Source organism: Anneissia japonica, unplaced genomic scaffold (assembly GCF_011630105.1).
Source record: "Anneissia japonica isolate Jap-2015-1 unplaced genomic scaffold, ASM1163010v1 scaffold288077_len231462_cov166, whole genome shotgun sequence".
In the NCBI taxonomy this organism is placed as follows: Eukaryota; Metazoa; Echinodermata; class Crinoidea; order Comatulida; family Comatulidae; genus Anneissia; species Anneissia japonica.
In genome coordinates this window covers 330-17,029 of record NW_022693316.1, presented here as the reverse complement: position 1 = coordinate 17,029, position 16,700 = coordinate 330, and the positions used below count along the sequence as shown (strand labels likewise).

The window sequence follows — 16,700 nt, the reverse complement described above, 5'->3', positions numbered from 1 at the left end:
CTGCTGTTTTAATTACAACTGCAAGAAAGGCAGCGCGAAGTTTGAAAACATCGTCATAGGCCTATACACAAGTTTGAGATTCACTCGTTTATTATATATAATTTTTTCAAAAAAGGTTATAAAATTATGTAAACTTAAAGGGTAATGAATAAAAGCATTTAATAATTTTTAATGGTTATCAAGTATAGTAGTAGGTAGGTAGGAAGGACCTGCTAGGCTGTAAAAAAGGTTTATTTATATACTAGGGGCCTAGCCTAGGCCTAGTACAGTAATAGTATATTCCTACTAGCTACTACTAGGCCCTAGGCCCGCCGTCTAGCCTAGTGGTAGGCAAGGCTGGGCTAGGAGGCGAAAGAGTATTTGTGTGCGAGCCAAATATTTACTCGTTTGTAGGAAGGAAGTTTATCTAGATAGGCAAGGCCCGAATGCCTATGCCTTTTCTATTGTTTTTTTAATTTAGGCTACCTATCGTAACTTCATTATTAGCCGTAGGGGGCCTAGCTAGGCCTTGTAGGCCTAGGCCTAGCCCTATATTGTAAAGGAAAAACAAAGTTTGATATGTTGTACAGTAGTAGAACTGAATTTTTAAAGTAAAACAGAAAAAAGTTAGAAAAAGAGAATGGTGAATGAGATACAGATTTTTGAACATTTACAGACTAGGCCTACCTAGTGGTGGGAAAAAGGGGAATAACCGCCCTTTTCCCCCAGGTTTTAAATATTTAAAGATCTGTATCTCATTCACCATCATTTCCCAGTTTTTGGTCAAAAAGACCAATATTATGCCTTCGAAAAATCGGTTCTACAACATAATAAAACATGTTTTGTCTGACATTAAAAAAAAATGAAATGGATTGAACTAATACACTTTTTATGTTTTTTTTGTGTACACCTAAATTATTATGAATTAAAATTTTACAGATGTCTGTCGTGAACACCCCGGAAGCACAGGTTGTACGCTTCATTGACTCGAATAATTTATCCAAAATAAATTCAGCTAGCCATCATTACAAGTCACCATGGCCAATGCGAAGACATACACCTTACACGAAGACACCCCAGTCAAGGAGGATTATAGGTAAATAAGCAGGCTTGTCTGTAGTAACCAGGATTTCTTCGGGTTCACCTATGGTCACTAACTATTGCTACACCAGTCTTATACAAATTCCTATTACAGATTGGACGTTATTGTTTGGGGAGGAAAAGTGGGGTTGGTGCAAAGAGCAGGATTCAAACAGGTTTTGGGAAGTTGTGCAAATTGATTTGGGTGTTTTCTAGGACTTTGAAAAGGTGCGTTTACCCTAAACACTCCCTGTCAGAATATCAAAAATGCTTTGGAAACTTTTACTACTCCCTTGTCTGTTTCTTGGTCAAAATACGATCTTTTTTTGTTATGGCGTATTTGCACTTTCAGGCAAGTCGGGCCATTTACCAAGGACACCACCTGATGAAGCACTAGTGAATGACTGGAAACTACTCGTCAATAAAACCTGGCACACCTATTGCTTAACACCATTGTACAACTTTAGCTATAATCCTAGCCAACTGAAGAAATACTCACGGCACTTGTCGGCCCAGCTGAAGGCGGTAAATATCATTACCTTATTTATTTAAATTAACACCCTGGGTCATTTCTTGAGGATTTTTAGGGGGAAATTTCTTCAAGGGAGGCATATATTTTTTTAGTGTAAAAACGATACGTATACTCATACAAACGCGCCCTTAATTTTATTTTTCATAAAACACATTATTACTGTGCGATATTGTGAGATCATAAAGACTAATTGATCCCAACCACAGGTGTAGAAAAAATGTAATTTTACTGACTGCAACATTAATAGAATGTGTTGAGAATAATGATTTTATTGATTTCGTTTGCAGTCTTTTTGGGGGACATTTATTTGAGGAAAAAATAAATTATTCAAAATGAGGTTCTGGAGAGGGTGTTTATTTGTGGGAGGTGTTAATTAAAAGTGGGGCATTATTTAAATAAATATGGTATTTCATTTCAGTCCTACACATAGCAGGATATAAATCAGAACAATACAGTTTAAATAGTGAACAGCAGGCAAACATACCCAAAAAATATTTTCCCAAATTTAGAAAGTTATAATGCTTACTATTTTAAAATTAATAGGAAAGCTCAGTTTGATCAGTGAAACGATTTTATAATTAAACTAAAAAGGCATTTAATTTTGATATCTGTTTATTTTTCATGACACACTCAAAATAAAAATACTATTCTGTAATAATAATATTTATCACCACCCTATTAAGTTTTTATGAGGTTTTTATTATGAAACATTTTGCCAAGTTGTAGGAAATGAATATAGGACTTTGATGCAGCCCCAAAATAGTAGACAAGTGAGTGTAATATAAATTAATACCATTCATAATGAATTTAATGTTACAAAAAGTTACATAGTGGCAGGCACTCTCACTCCATCACTACTCGTACAAACAAATACTGAAGCAGCCTCTATCCAGCAGCCATTCTGGCACTAAAACTCTAGTTTAACAGTATCGTACAGGGGTGATATGACAGGGTCCATAGACATTTTTTTTGTTTTTTTGTTTAATGTGTTTTTTTTTTTGTTGTAGTGTCTCAAAGCAAAAATTAATTTATAAATATTTTATAGGAAGCAAACAAAGGAACTGGGGTTGGCACAGATGAGGCCTTGTTGGATCGTGCTGTATTTCGTGTCTTCAAAGGCTTAGCTGTGGGGGCTGGTGAGTATTATTATTATTTCAACTTAACATGGAGAGGGGAACCCTATCAACTGGGCCTTGAAGGCCAGCTGGTATTCAGGGGCCCTCTATGAAAGATGTAGTAAATTAGTGACATGATGATGATGAAATTAAATGTAGGCCTATGTATTTAATTAAGTTAAATGACCAAACAAATAAATGTTTAAAATATATTAATCTAAACCTATATTACAACATTATCAAAAATATATAATTTAAATTGTGGCTGAGTATAGTTACGCTATTGTAAAGCTCTGTCTTTCATATGCCCATATATAGTCATGACATGCCTATATATGTTCATGATGTGATGTCACGATGACCATATTTAGGTATGTCACATGTTTTTGACAATTTGATAGTCTAGACAGGGCTTTACAACTTGTGACATCATGCAGTTTAAAAGAACAATTTTTTTTATGTGATTTTCCCACGAGCATGATGGCATATCACACCAAGATATGAACTATCCTATGTGATGAATAATTTTATAATTTTCTCCCCTTAATTGAATTTTAGATGACTCGGAAGCTGTAGAGGTCACAGTGACCTCAAAGAGGTCAGGTTCCACTCAGACCCAGTTCAATGCTGTCCTCATTAGCGTAGAGGCTGATTTTGATGAGGCTGAGCAGATGAAAGTAGCTAATGATTTTACAAGACTGCCTCTGTTGTTGGTTAAGGGTCCTGCAGCCACTACAAGTGCAGTGCTTAATTTTCTTCAGGTAACAAACTTACTATAACCTGGTATAAATTTAATAAGCCTCAACAAGAACCACTGTTTGTACCAAACACTGGCTTGGCGAACATTACATTTTTGTGATGCAAAGCAATATATATATATTTAACAAACTTTATTAAAAAATTACATTACTCTAGTCCTGCAATTTCTGTTGCAGTAAAGCGATAAGATGATGTTTTTATAACTGGGACTACTGACAGTAGCCCTGATGACGACGGTTTGTTGGCAGCACTCAACACATTACAGCAAACTGGAGATAAAAGGTTCTTTATTTGAAATTGCTTGGAACAAATTGAAATTTACATTTTCAAAATAAAGTACATGTACATCATTAAAATATTACAAGGGTCTCAAGTGTCCCGCATGTTGCTGGAGCCTCCCGCGATCGTGCACGAATCTCCGAGAAAATTACTTTTTTCTGCAAATTTACAATAGTTGCACATTTTTACTACTTTATCAGTTGTCTCATGGAAATTGTTGGCGACGGGTATCACTGTGTAACAATTCATAAAAGATTGAACATTAAACGACCCCTGATATTTTTAATTATAATTCATAGAGATTGAACATTAAAAAAAAAACAATCATTGAACAACGTACAGAATATATAGAAAAGATGTATAAATATTTACATGTAATGTTGGTATTTATATATAGCACTCTGCACAACTAAGTTTCAGAGCGCTTCACATTATTATATCAGCCACTGGTACACATAGTCAGCTCACTAGGGGAGCGAGTATTCCGTAATTTGCTGCGTGAAATAAATCAGCGTATTGGCACCTCCTTAGTACTCTTCATATATGTCTGGGTGGAAAGGGACAATGTTGATAAAGTGCTTCGCCCACCAAGGACACAAGTGACGCAGCAAGGGTTGCAAACTCCCAACCTGAAAGTCGATATCGCAACTGTTGCACACAATTTTTGCTTTTCCTTCTTTTTTTGTTGGTACTGTACAGTAGCAGTATTTTTACAATTGTGTATTATTATTATTATTATTATTATTATATTGTAATTATTGTTATTATTTATCTATTTTTAAAGTTATTTTTATGGTTTAATTGTTTTCCAGACTGAATTTGACTGTATAATTAAACCCCTGATGTTCTGCCCAATACTAAAAACACCTCCTCTCTTGTCAGAAAAAAACTCTGTCCTTTAATTCTGTAAGTGGCGAGGCTGCTTCTGAATGAGTATAAAATAAAAATGTCTAATATATTATACTCTTAATTTTTTGACAGAGGATAGTAAGAAGCCAATTGAACTGCTGTATAGTGTTCCTGAAGAGGTCAAAGGTCTTCAAAGTATAACAATGACTATTGAGGCTAAAGATGCTAAAATATTGTGGGATAGGTATTACTACGATTTTCTTAATTTACAGACAAATAATTGTAATGTAATCATCTACAGTGTAATATAATATGGAGCAAATAGTACAGGTACATGTGTAATTCAGTTTTGGAATACACAATAATTACGCACATGCCAGTATCCAGGATTCACATATAAAAAGCAAGGGTCCAGGCAGTTTCAGGGGAACCTGGGACCCTTGTTGCACTTAAAGCATTCTAGCATGTGGTAAATAGGATAGTTTGCCGTCTATTTGATTGTGCAATATAGAAGGTGGAGAGCGGGGTTTGACCAAACCATGTCAAAGCCCTGATCTAAACTCAAGTTTTTAATATTATTATTATTGTCTGTACTGTTATTTTCATTATAATACAGATAGTAATATAATAATGGTTTACTAATGCATTGTTATTGAATTCAATAACTATTATTATTATTATTGGTAGTGTTTGCAGTTACTACTCTGTCACTGTACAGATCATTTTTCTGTCAACAGAATTCATGAAGAAGGGTCATCCGAGGTCACTGGTGAAGAGGTCGCAGCATACATCAAAAGTCTTGAGTGCCATTTCTTTCGTCATTTTAGAGTTTATCTTGCAGTAAGTATGCCAACTAGTTGGCAAGTTTGTCTAATATATTATTATTGACTTATACTGTAAAATCTCAAATACAAGCCCATGGGCTTCTAATCAATATAATATGGGTTTTACGGTATAACGCTCAATACCACCAAGGCTAAGCGCTTCACATTATTACCCCTGGTCACTGAATCAAGCGCATTTACTCGGGTCTCTGGGGAGAATTTCATAATTGTGCATTTTGTGTTTGAACCTACACCTGTAGGTACTCACTTGTACTTCTTGGTGGAAAACTGTAGGTAAAGTGCCTTGCTCAGCATAGCAGAACTGCAACCATTAGGCTGAACTGCTATGATTGTTATCCATTTATCAAACCAAAAGAATGTACACATTACACCAACATTGTAGGATATTGTACACTGTTGACTATGAGGAAATTGAATGCATCTAGGTTAATAACCTACGCTAGGAACTCAATTAATTTAACTAAAAAGAAAAGTGTAATATTGAAGAATTGCACAAAGTCATGTGTAAAATTACATGCTACTACACATAGAATAAGCAAGCAAGCACAGATGAAATATGAAATAATTTGATAGTTTATTAAGTTCCTTTTTTTGTTTAGGCCATGAAAATAACCAGGATTGGAACGACTGTTGCATTTGTTGGGCACAAGGGCAAATTAAAGGTAAGCTACTTGATAGAATTTTCAAGCCTACCAGAGATTTTTATTCCAGACCCTGACCGAGGACCTAGTCAGTCCCCTTGGTTTGGAACCACCACTGGATATACAGTACTGCCAATGTTGAGCTATATTAACCTAGATTGATTGAAGTGATGATCTTTTATTTCTTTCAGATACTCTCCGAGAACCAGGTTATCCATATTCTAGCCTACCTGACTGAGCTGGCACTTGCAAACACTGCTGTTTAAAAGGTCTGCTGAACAGAAGTTTTTTCTCAGAAGCAATAGCAGTCACATTACAATGTCCAATATAAAAATGTTCAAGAACTTTGATACTTACCTACATACGGTAAAATCTCAAATAGAAGCCCAATGGGCTCATCTCAAACAGTACACCATGGGCTTCTTTTCGGGGTAGTACTTACAATGTACATGAATTTCAAAGAAACAAATGCCTATATTAAAAACATGCTCAGTTTACACAGTAGTTTAGGTGATTTAATGCCGGTTAATACACTCCATGATACATACTGATGTTACAGTGGCCCTATTTATTGTTTTATATTACCGGAACCTAGTGCCCAAAATTTACAGCATTCATTTTCAAAAGAAGCCCCCGCTCTTATAAAGTAGCCTATCCAAAGTTCATAGAAAAAGAAACCAAGGGCTTGCTTAAAATAAAAATACTATTTATTTTTCGATTCCTTAAAATCTAGTTTTTCTAATACCAAAAAATTGTCAATGGATTTTAATAGGGAGCTTTGCACGACCGTCATACTTTCTCACCTCAACGTAGATTTGGCAAAATTGCGTCCTTAACTTCCACGTCCTACCGCATCGTGCAAGCAAAAGCGCCGTAAAGACTGACCTTGCCTTTGTTTATCATTCAGTTATTATATTTATGTACTGTATATTATATTTTGTAATGTTGATGCGGATATTAACCTCTGTATAACACTGAAATTAGTTAAATCATAGGTTTTGAGTAATAGCACATCATGCCTGAATAGCAATTATATTTTAAGAATGCACACACTTTCTCATGTAAAAAAAGTATTAGAAGTTTGTGATAATACAATAAAATGGTTTTATATTGTTTAGTGAAATATTTGGTTTTTAAATTCATGCACTAGTCTCACAAACAAATTATTCATATACAAAACAATGATCGTAAGAATTTGTTTCTAGCCATTTCATTATGAAAATCAGTTTACCAGACAATTTCGGATTTTATGAAAGAATGCAGTATAGAAAATACAGAATTATTCATGCATTTGATTAAGTTACCTTTTAACTTCTTATCACGATATCACTCTCGTCTTAAAATTTTAATGCAAATAATATATGGCTCTTCCGATGATGCTTTTCCCAACACTGCCTTAAAATTCAACTAATTGCTTTATAAATCAATCACCATTTTATATATTCCGAAGTTAAAATTTACATTCAATGCACTACCAGGTGTGGCTGTATTGCTCGTTGCCTTTGGCCAAGCATAGTAATGTTGAGAGTAAATCCGGGCCATCACTGCGTCGTACAACAAATCTAACTGCGATCCCTGTGAGCACTAGACGTTGCGGTGGAAGTCTGAACAGATTTTTATTAAAATTCAATCCGCATCGGCCGACTGTTGAAGGAGATAAAACTTGGTATACTGCTGCTGATAGTGGCCTAACTAAAAAAGCCTGGGCCCTGCTACCCTGGGGGCTATAGAACCCTCTGTCCGCTTCAACGTCTTTTGATGCTTTTTTTTGTTCAGCTCCATGAATGGACAACTTGGGGCAAAATGAAAAATGCTGAAGAATATCCCGCGTTCTTGGCTCTAGTCGGTGAAAGCTCATAGCTGTTAAGCCGGGCCCTCACCGCACCCGACAAGTAATGGATTGGTCGTACAAGGGTATGTATTACGTCACTGATCAAGAGGCAGGTAAATGGATCGTTTTTAATGACAATCCCCACAATCAGCAGACGGTATCGTGTTGTCTCAAAAATAGATAATTCGTAAGCTGATGGTCGTTCCACTGTCTTTATGAATGCTATTTTTTATGCAGTCAAAAGCTAGGGAAATGAATGCAAGGGCGCTGTCAGCTCAGCATCTATTGAGAGATAAATGGGTGCTCGGAGATGATGTCAAACAATTTTTGTGTTCATAGGTCAATCTTTAAAATGATTCTTGGTCTGCATTAAAATATTATTTATCCTTCTATGACTTCCTCGTTGTCACTAATTTCTCCCTCCTCCAGTTCATTTGACCTGTGTTGGTTAGTATGTGCCACCCGAACGTCTTCTACCAATTCATTATATTGCTGAAAAAAAAATACATAATTTTAATGAAAATTGATAGTTTATAGGCTACATAACTTGCATACAGTACAAGAAAATATTTTAATTCAAACATAAGTAGACAGCGATGTGTCATAATTGGTAATCCGAAGCATTTGCGGATCACCTCTTGTTATTGTCAGGTCTTTTTTTTTTTATTCTACTTTCTGGCAATTATTGTTCGCACGATATCTCAAATTTGCCGAGAGCTACGCACAAGGTCGCTTCATTAAACATTTTGGCTTCGCCTGGAATAGTTACGGTAAGGTTTTCAACGCGCTCAGTCGTGCGTGACGTCATCTACGCGCAATTTTGCTTTTTTACATTATCGATCATATCAGCCTAACCAATTGCCATTTCGAAATCGTATTAAGTGAGCATTAACTTCGGTTTATTGTTGAATGTAATGTACCCTAATTTTACGCTTACACGTACTTGGAAATCACTTTTTGACTAAATTAGAGCATGTTTCAGGCCATTTTGAGAAATTCAAATTTTTTGTAATTTTTCCACCGCGCACGCACAATTTTACGTGCGCAGCATGTACGGAAGGTAGAAATGAGGTTTTTTTTACATATTTTGGGTTACTGAAATTTTTTTCACAAATTTCAATCGTTTTTGGTCATCTTATGGCCAATAGCAATGTCGTACGTGCGCATCAAACATAGGGACCTTTGTGCGGATTTGTGCAGTGAAAATATGCTAAAATCAGGCCTATTTTTAATCAGTTATAACTCCTTAGGATGAAAGGTAACCCCCCATTTTTATTACATATTCTGAAAGCACATGAGTTGTAAATATGATTTTATAGATCATAATGGCTGATCGGACATTGTGACGTATTGCCATCTGAATTCAACAAAACTGATTTTATCGATAACGTCATTTTTGAAAATTTGCATTTGAGTGTATCTCGCTTATCCTTAATCGATCGTCTTCCAACTTTAAGTATGTTATAGCTGAGACAATTTTCTTTCATATATGTGACTTCTGCTTACATTTTGATTACGTCATCATGGTCAAAATAAATGTTTTTTTAGACCCCCTCATTCTTTTTTTCCTCAAAACATTGAAGACCCCATAATCATCCTAACCATTCCTCATTTCTGAATCATATTAAGTGAGCATAAACTTCAGGTCAAGGTTGAATGTCATGTACCTTAGTTTTCCGTTTGCGCTTCTTAACGTGCGCAAACAATTATATATGCTTAAAATAATGCCTATTTTTAATCAGTTATAGCTCCTTAGGATGAAAGGTAACCCCCAATTTTTATTACATATTCTGAAAGCACACGAGTTGTAGATATGATTTTATAGTTCATTATGGCTGATCGGACATTATGACATCATCATACTGCCATTTGAATTAAGAAAAAAATAAATTTTATTTAAGACATTATTTTATACTCGTTTGAACATATCTCGCTTATACTTGATTGATCTTCTCCCACCTGTGAGTATGTTGTAGCTGAGATAATTCTCTTTCAGAAGTGTCCCTTTATTTTGACGACGTCATCATGGTCAAAAAGAATGAATTTTTGGAGCCCTTTTATCTCTCTTCAATTTTGTCAAAAATATTTGACGACAGAGAGTGTGTGTGCGGCAAAATTTAGAAATTCTCAACTATTCAGGTAATTTAAAGCACGTTTCAGGACATTTTCAGCATTGCAAAATTTTCCATAATTTATCCACAGTACGCTTATTTTTACGCACTAAGCACGTACTAAAGCTGGAAAGTACGGTTTGTTTCATTTTTGGGTTCCCGACACTGTATTCATATAAGGAGTTAACTTTGTGTGCCATTGACATGCGCACAGGCGTCAAGACGTCCGCATACGCAAGCGTAAATCTTTTAGAATGTTTCAAATTACACTTTTTTAAAAATCTAGAGCATATTTTAGGCCATTTTGAAAATTTAAAAACATTTCAATCTGCACCGCTCGCGCTTCCTGAGGGTCGAAGTGCGGCGGATCAGTGACGAGCTTAAATCTAGTTTCTATTTTTGATTATAAACAAAGACTACAGGTAGAACAAGAGCTTAGTCTGGTCTGCACTGGCATGATGATAAAAAAAAAAATATACCGCCCTCTATAAAAGTACTGCATCATGTGGAAAAAAGATAAACAAACTGGGCACAGTGCAGTACTGGCTAATAAAAGCATACAAATGACAAAAGGCATCCTGCAATAGCTGTGTAAAGGGCGCATTGTTCGTTTATTTGTTTTCTGTTCTTTCTATGGGATTCTTCCGCAGGTAAGTTACTTTTTAACTTTTAATAGGCGCATTATCATTTTTGCATTATTATTATTATGCTCTCAATGAGCATTCTATGCTCTATTGCTGTTCTTATATTCTCTGTTGTAAGGCAGTAGTTGCTTAAATGTATAATTTTCAAGTATTTTTAGCTCTACAAGTAGAAAATGCATCAATAACACTAACAGACTTCTCAAGTACTACGGAAATTCTTTTAATTTGGCCTAGATGCTACAGAAATTTAGCCTAATTACAAACATATAGAAATGGACAAAAATACTATGGAAATTTATCATAGGCATGGAGCCATAAATAAATAGGTCTGAAGTCCAGAACAAATTACTTTTCCATCAGGATATTTGGTTACATTTTCCCTAGACAAATACTTGTCGAATCACTGATAAATCATCGTGAAAACTAAGAAAAAAAATAGCCCGTAAGTCTTCATCCTGTCCCGTTCGTCGAATTACAGACGATTGATCAGACACAGGAAAAAAGGGCCCATTTTCAGGTCGATCGAACCCAATTTGAAAGTGGACCTGATTGTCCTAAAAAGTGACGCATAAATCTTCATCCTGTCCAGTTTGTTTTAAATTCTACAGCTGTGCTATAATTTTGAGCAACCAATACGGTATCTTGCCCTCAAGGCAAATTATTAGGTGCTACGGAAATATTCATTTACTATGGAAATCTGAAGCAAAGTTACAGAAATGCATTTTTCCAAACATGAGAAGTACGTCTGCATTAACCAAAGTACAGTATCATTCACTCACTTCTCTTTGCTCTGCGATGATGCTTAGGTCTTCAACAGTTTCCACCTTTGCTTCATCATTTTCCCTTTCCTCCTCCAGTTCTACTTGTTCACTAGAATCCTCCATTGTTTCATTTTGCACACTTTCTTTTCTTGATGGACTGGTGATAATGTGATTTATGTTTGTGACTTCATTTTTGATATCTTCTGTGAGTACTGAAATTAAAAACAAAACTTGCACACTTGTTGACGAAAAGTTAGTTACAGAAATATATTATTGATTAAATAAGAGATTGTTTTGTGTAAACCTATTTTTTCTCCATGGAACCCTTCACAAAAAAAAAACAACTTGTTTTTTTCAGTCAGGGGGCTAAATAAATAACCGCTATTTATTTTATTTATTAATTTGAACTTTATTACATGAGAATAGCCCGTGCAGCTCAATGGAGAGCTGATATTAAGCGATCCTTAACAAACATATAAAATACACAGTTTTAAAATATTAGAAATAATAATATCAAGACAAATAGCAAAAATCAGAAGGCAAAACCAGAGCAATAGCAAAAACAAAAAAACACCAAAAAATAGTAAAAAATCAATATCATTGGCAAAAGAAACCACAATAAAAATGTTAATGTATTAAACAGAGATTATCCATAAGGCTACCTTCCTGGGCTTCATACCTAGACCATTACAACTGTACATGATTTGGAAACTCCCCCCCCCCCCCAACTAGGGAGAAGAAGTGGTATGACTTTTAAAGTGCACAATGACTAGGTGAAAAAAAATGCATCACCAGTGCTTTCATCGTTCATCGCAGTTGTTTTGTCACTGTTGCAGCATCTGTCATCCATTCAACCATTACTAATGATCATTAGGCCAAACAAAAATATGTTGTGTTATTGCCCTCTGCGACTGACCAAAATTTTTCAAAAAATTGGGTCAGCTTTTTTTTTTTTTTAATTTTCTTCAAAGAAATCGGGCCATAGATGCATGCGCAAAATTGGTAAAATAGAAGGCATAATTTTGAGAACCAACTGCGATGACGACGATTTATGCACAAAACATTGGATCTCTGGCGCTGAGTTGTCAAGCCACGATTAGACCTAGAGAGGCCTAGGCATTACCTATTCTTTACTACTGTACAACTAATGGTTGCTTGAATCAACTATCAAATTCATTACCTTACGGTTTACTGGGGAATAGATAAAAACAGGCTTAGGTCTAGCCATCGCTTTAAAGCCGGTACATAGCTAGACATTCTAGGCTCTGTTACGGTTTTAGGCCAACCATGAACGAAATATTTAATTTTTTTTTTTCTTAAAGTTAACTTCGACTGTAATATTACATAGAAGGCGCTTGTTTGGCCATTTTTCATAGCCATGGTGTTGCTCGACCTGTCCAATCGTAATTATGTGGATTGAACGCACAAATTATTTTACGTTTCAAAGTTTTTGTTAAATTTATTTCAATATACACTTGGTTAGTATTTATTCCGTCATTAATTTGAAATTTTTTGTTTGGCAAGCTTGCCATCTTTCTATTGTGTTGCCTACGAGGCCTGGGATCTTTATAATACTGGGACAGCAGATTGAGGCCTATCCTATTCCAGGTATTACTTCAAAAAAAAAAAAAAAAAAAAAAAAAAAAAAAAAAAAAAAAAAAAAAAATCAAAAATCCGATCGACCGAAAAACTATCTCAAATTTTTTCATTTAAAATGGATATGAAATGGATTTTCGATTTTTTCCATTAGAAAATAACATTTTTATAATTATTAGGTTGTATTAGAAGGGTTTTGTATACAAAATATGGAAATACCCGAGGGCTAGGAGACGTTAGTGAAAATCTATAAAATTCGCGAGTGACGTCATTCGCGAATACATTACCACTCTCTCTACTCACTCTGGTATAGTTTTCTGGCGATAACTTTTTTAAAATATAAAGTGTAACATTTAAATTTCGTATACTTTAATAATAATGTATAGTGATGATTTTTATATAAAAATGTAAGCTTACAAGCCATCATAAATCGAGTAAGAAACGATTTTAAATTAAAAAATCAACAAAATTTCGCACAAATAATGACTCAAGCATGGCAACCTTTGCAAATCTAGAGAGCCGGTCGTCAGCGATGCGTATCAAGTACAAGACGTTCAAGAAGTTTTATCGCGACAAATTTTTGCTTCGTAATCCCATATTTGATAAATATTATATGATGTCTGACCTATCAGAAAATACTGACATTGATTTCGACGATGTAAATGAATTTGAAAACATTTTTGCAAGGAATCAAGCAGTGAGATTATTTGAAAACGAACCTAGGCTAGCGGTGGTAGATGGAGTGGAGGCACGCGAAGAAGTACTCCTCCCAGCTGGCGTGGCTGAAATGCAACGTAAAGCTGACCGTTTAGTTGCATTTGGCCTACCACGTAATCTTCATTTACGACAAGGAATAGAATGGTTGGTGTGAAATACTGATTTTAAAAATCGTCATGGTTATCGTGTAATCGTGTCTAGGCACAAACCTACTTGGCAAATTGATGGCATTTTAAACAACTATCAAAACTTCGCGCGTTTCCGGCGGTCCAGGTGAGTTACCGAACTTCATTGAGAGCCGGCGACCGTGTATGTAGGGAATCGTAATGGCCGAAGCTGTTTACTTCCGTATTGTCGATATATTTTATAAAGTCGCATTTTTCATAAAATATTGTATTATCATGTTTTATTATTGCATTTGTGTATTTGATTTATACATTCATACAAACTTGGTAAGTGTTTATGAAATCTGAAGTCCATTTCATATCCATTTTAAGGGCAACACAAACATTTTTTTTTTGGCCTTATCACTATAATTATCTTTACATTTTGGAAATTTGTAGGTTCCAAGCTTTATTACTACTGTCCAATATCGCCAAAACTCTATAGCACTACACACTCATTTAGGCCTACCTTTTGTTTTATAAACGTCTGCATCACCCTTCAGAACCACATGAACTGTGGGAAACTCAATGACCAACTTCCCTTTTAAGTTTTCTTCAATAGGCTTATCAAGATCAAGTTTGTAATACCTATTAAAATAAACACAATGGAATTAATTAATCAATTAATGCTGATTGGATACAAAATGTATTTTGTGAGATCACTCATCTTGACGTTTAATGTGTACACAGAAAATAAATACAATTACCAGCTTTAAAATTCAAAATTGAAATTTTGGCTGGGCTAAAGTGCAGAGGCAACTGACAGGTAACTCATTCAAATCTTTTTAACCGTAACTGTTACAAATCCTTTTAACTATTTTTCATTATATTCTCGAGTGCTGCAGCATACCCTCAAGGAAATAATGTAATCTTCTGTTGTATTCAGGCACATTATTTTCTTGAGTGCCGCAAAATACCCTCACGAAAATAATGTAATCGCCCGTCGTATTAAGACACAATACTTGAATACTAGGGGTGATTTCATTATTTTTTTTTATGTCCGAGAGTTAACAATTGAATTTCTGTGACCTTGACCTTGTCTTTCGAAAATTGAATGGTCTCTATCTTTGACTATCATGTACCATTACACAAAATTTTATGATGATCCATTCATTTTTTTTTTGCGTATTCTTGCTAACAGACAGACAGACAGACAGTGCTGAATACATGACCTCCCTTGGCTGACGTAATAAGGCAATATACAGCATTACGCCTAACTAAAGCATGGTTAAATTTTCAGAACGCGGGAGGGTTATAATAGAGTTTGCTTAAATAACACATTTGCGTTGCAATGCTTAAGGCCTGTTTACACTTGCAACGATAACGATAACAATAAAAAGCTAAAAGTAAATTATAGAAAGATAAAAGTAATAAGAAAAGTTTTCTCACTAGGACGATTCGATAACAACTTATCTTGTATACAATAATAATAAAAATAATTAAAAATAATAATATAATATAAAATATTTTATCATATATATGATAAATCATTACTGAATTGTCGTAGTGTTGAAACGTTTCTTATTTATATTATTTTCTGTATGAACAATTGCTTTTTAACTTTTTATCGTTATCGTTGCAAGTATAAACAGGCTTTTAAAACTGCCAGGTTTCTGAAAAATGCTTACTTTTTACTTTGTTGACTGCTTCTGTCATACTCCATATAGGCTTCCACATTGCCCATGTCGTCACATATGTATTCTTTTAACCTATTAAAATACGAGTGTGAATTATCATCATAGGCAGTTTTTGAAAGCACAGCATATGCTGTTTTAGGTTCTGAAACAGGTCAAATTTTTCAACATAATTATTGGCCAATGATGGCATTTGTTAAAAAGAAACTGAATTGACAGATGTTGAATTAAAAAAAAATAGATTAACTATTGATTTAAAATAAAAGTAAAAGAGAGATTTAAATGGTGGTACAGAGTTTAAGTAACTAATGTATTAAACATAATGTTTTGTTTCCCTAGTCCCCGAAAATGACTATAGTAAAGGTAAAGGTAGGAGAATAATCCATAATTTGCAACGCCATTGTGCTGAATTGCGTATGGCGTGGTCCATGACTACCTCAGCCGTTGTAAAGGGGCACTTACGGTTATGTTCCACGACAGAAGATGAAATGCCTTCTCTAAAGTGCACACGAGCCAGATGTGTACACTGGACCTGCCATTTAAAATCCGTATCCGAGAACACTTGGTTTTACCAACTGAACCCTGGCCGAGTAGAGGCTGGAACCAGCGCCGATGTTAAGGCTGTAGTTAGCGTGCCCCTGCCTTAACGCTCGGCCAGTCCTCCAGCAGTCTATGGTGGAATGCCTTGGCAATTATAGTCGCCTCCAGGGAGCTAAGGGTTACAGTACATCTCTACAGCATAAACTATTTTAAAAGCATATTTGTCCATTAAATATTTCCATTTTTTGAAACTCCAAAGGGTAGCATCACCAATCTTAGCTCAATGATGCTCTTACCTCTGACGATGAATTGGGTTACTTTCTGTTGTATGTAGGTACTTTTTTAAGACACCGGAGAATGTGAGTTTGTCTGAAATTCTGAAATAAAAATACAAAGAGGTCAAATCACATCATAGTGCAACCTCCTCCACTTACTGTGCATATTCCTAGTTGTGTTTGCAATTTTATGCCGATACAGACTAATACATTCACGCCCGTATTCTTAAAACAAACTTTAGTCGAACTTCGATCTAGAACTTAATTTAGTGCTAGTTGCATCTTTAACTTCAATTTGTATTCACAAACAATGTAGTCGAAATTTTAACTACGACTAAATCAAGTCCT

The 16,700-nt window shown here is 35.0% G+C and overlaps 2 protein-coding genes across 2 annotated transcripts; one reads left to right on the top strand and one right to left on the bottom strand.

Moving 5' to 3' along the window:
- The first annotated feature begins 15 nt into the window (after positions 1-15).
- LOC117100700 (centromere protein L-like) lies at positions 16-6,581 on the top strand. The gene is made up of 10 exons (XM_033240486.1): positions 16-141; positions 919-1,075; positions 1,412-1,584; positions 2,637-2,727; positions 3,265-3,467; positions 4,557-4,621; positions 4,718-4,837; positions 5,331-5,433; positions 6,038-6,100; positions 6,271-6,581. Exons 2-10 carry the CDS (start codon positions 919-921, stop codon positions 6,343-6,345), a joined length of 1,050 nt encoding a protein of 349 aa, XP_033096377.1. The 5' UTR covers positions 16-141; the 3' UTR covers positions 6,346-6,581.
- A 463-nt stretch (positions 6,582-7,044) lies between these two features.
- On the bottom strand, positions 7,045-16,476 carry LOC117100684. The gene is made up of 5 exons (XM_033240468.1): positions 16,374-16,476; positions 15,532-15,612; positions 14,373-14,491; positions 11,445-11,638; positions 7,045-8,402 (listed from the first exon to the last, which is right to left on the bottom strand). Exons 2-5 carry the CDS (start codon positions 15,585-15,587, stop codon positions 8,292-8,294), a joined length of 480 nt encoding a protein of 159 aa, XP_033096359.1. The 5' UTR covers positions 15,588-15,612; positions 16,374-16,476; the 3' UTR covers positions 7,045-8,291.
- Between the last annotated feature and the right edge of the window lie 224 nt (positions 16,477-16,700).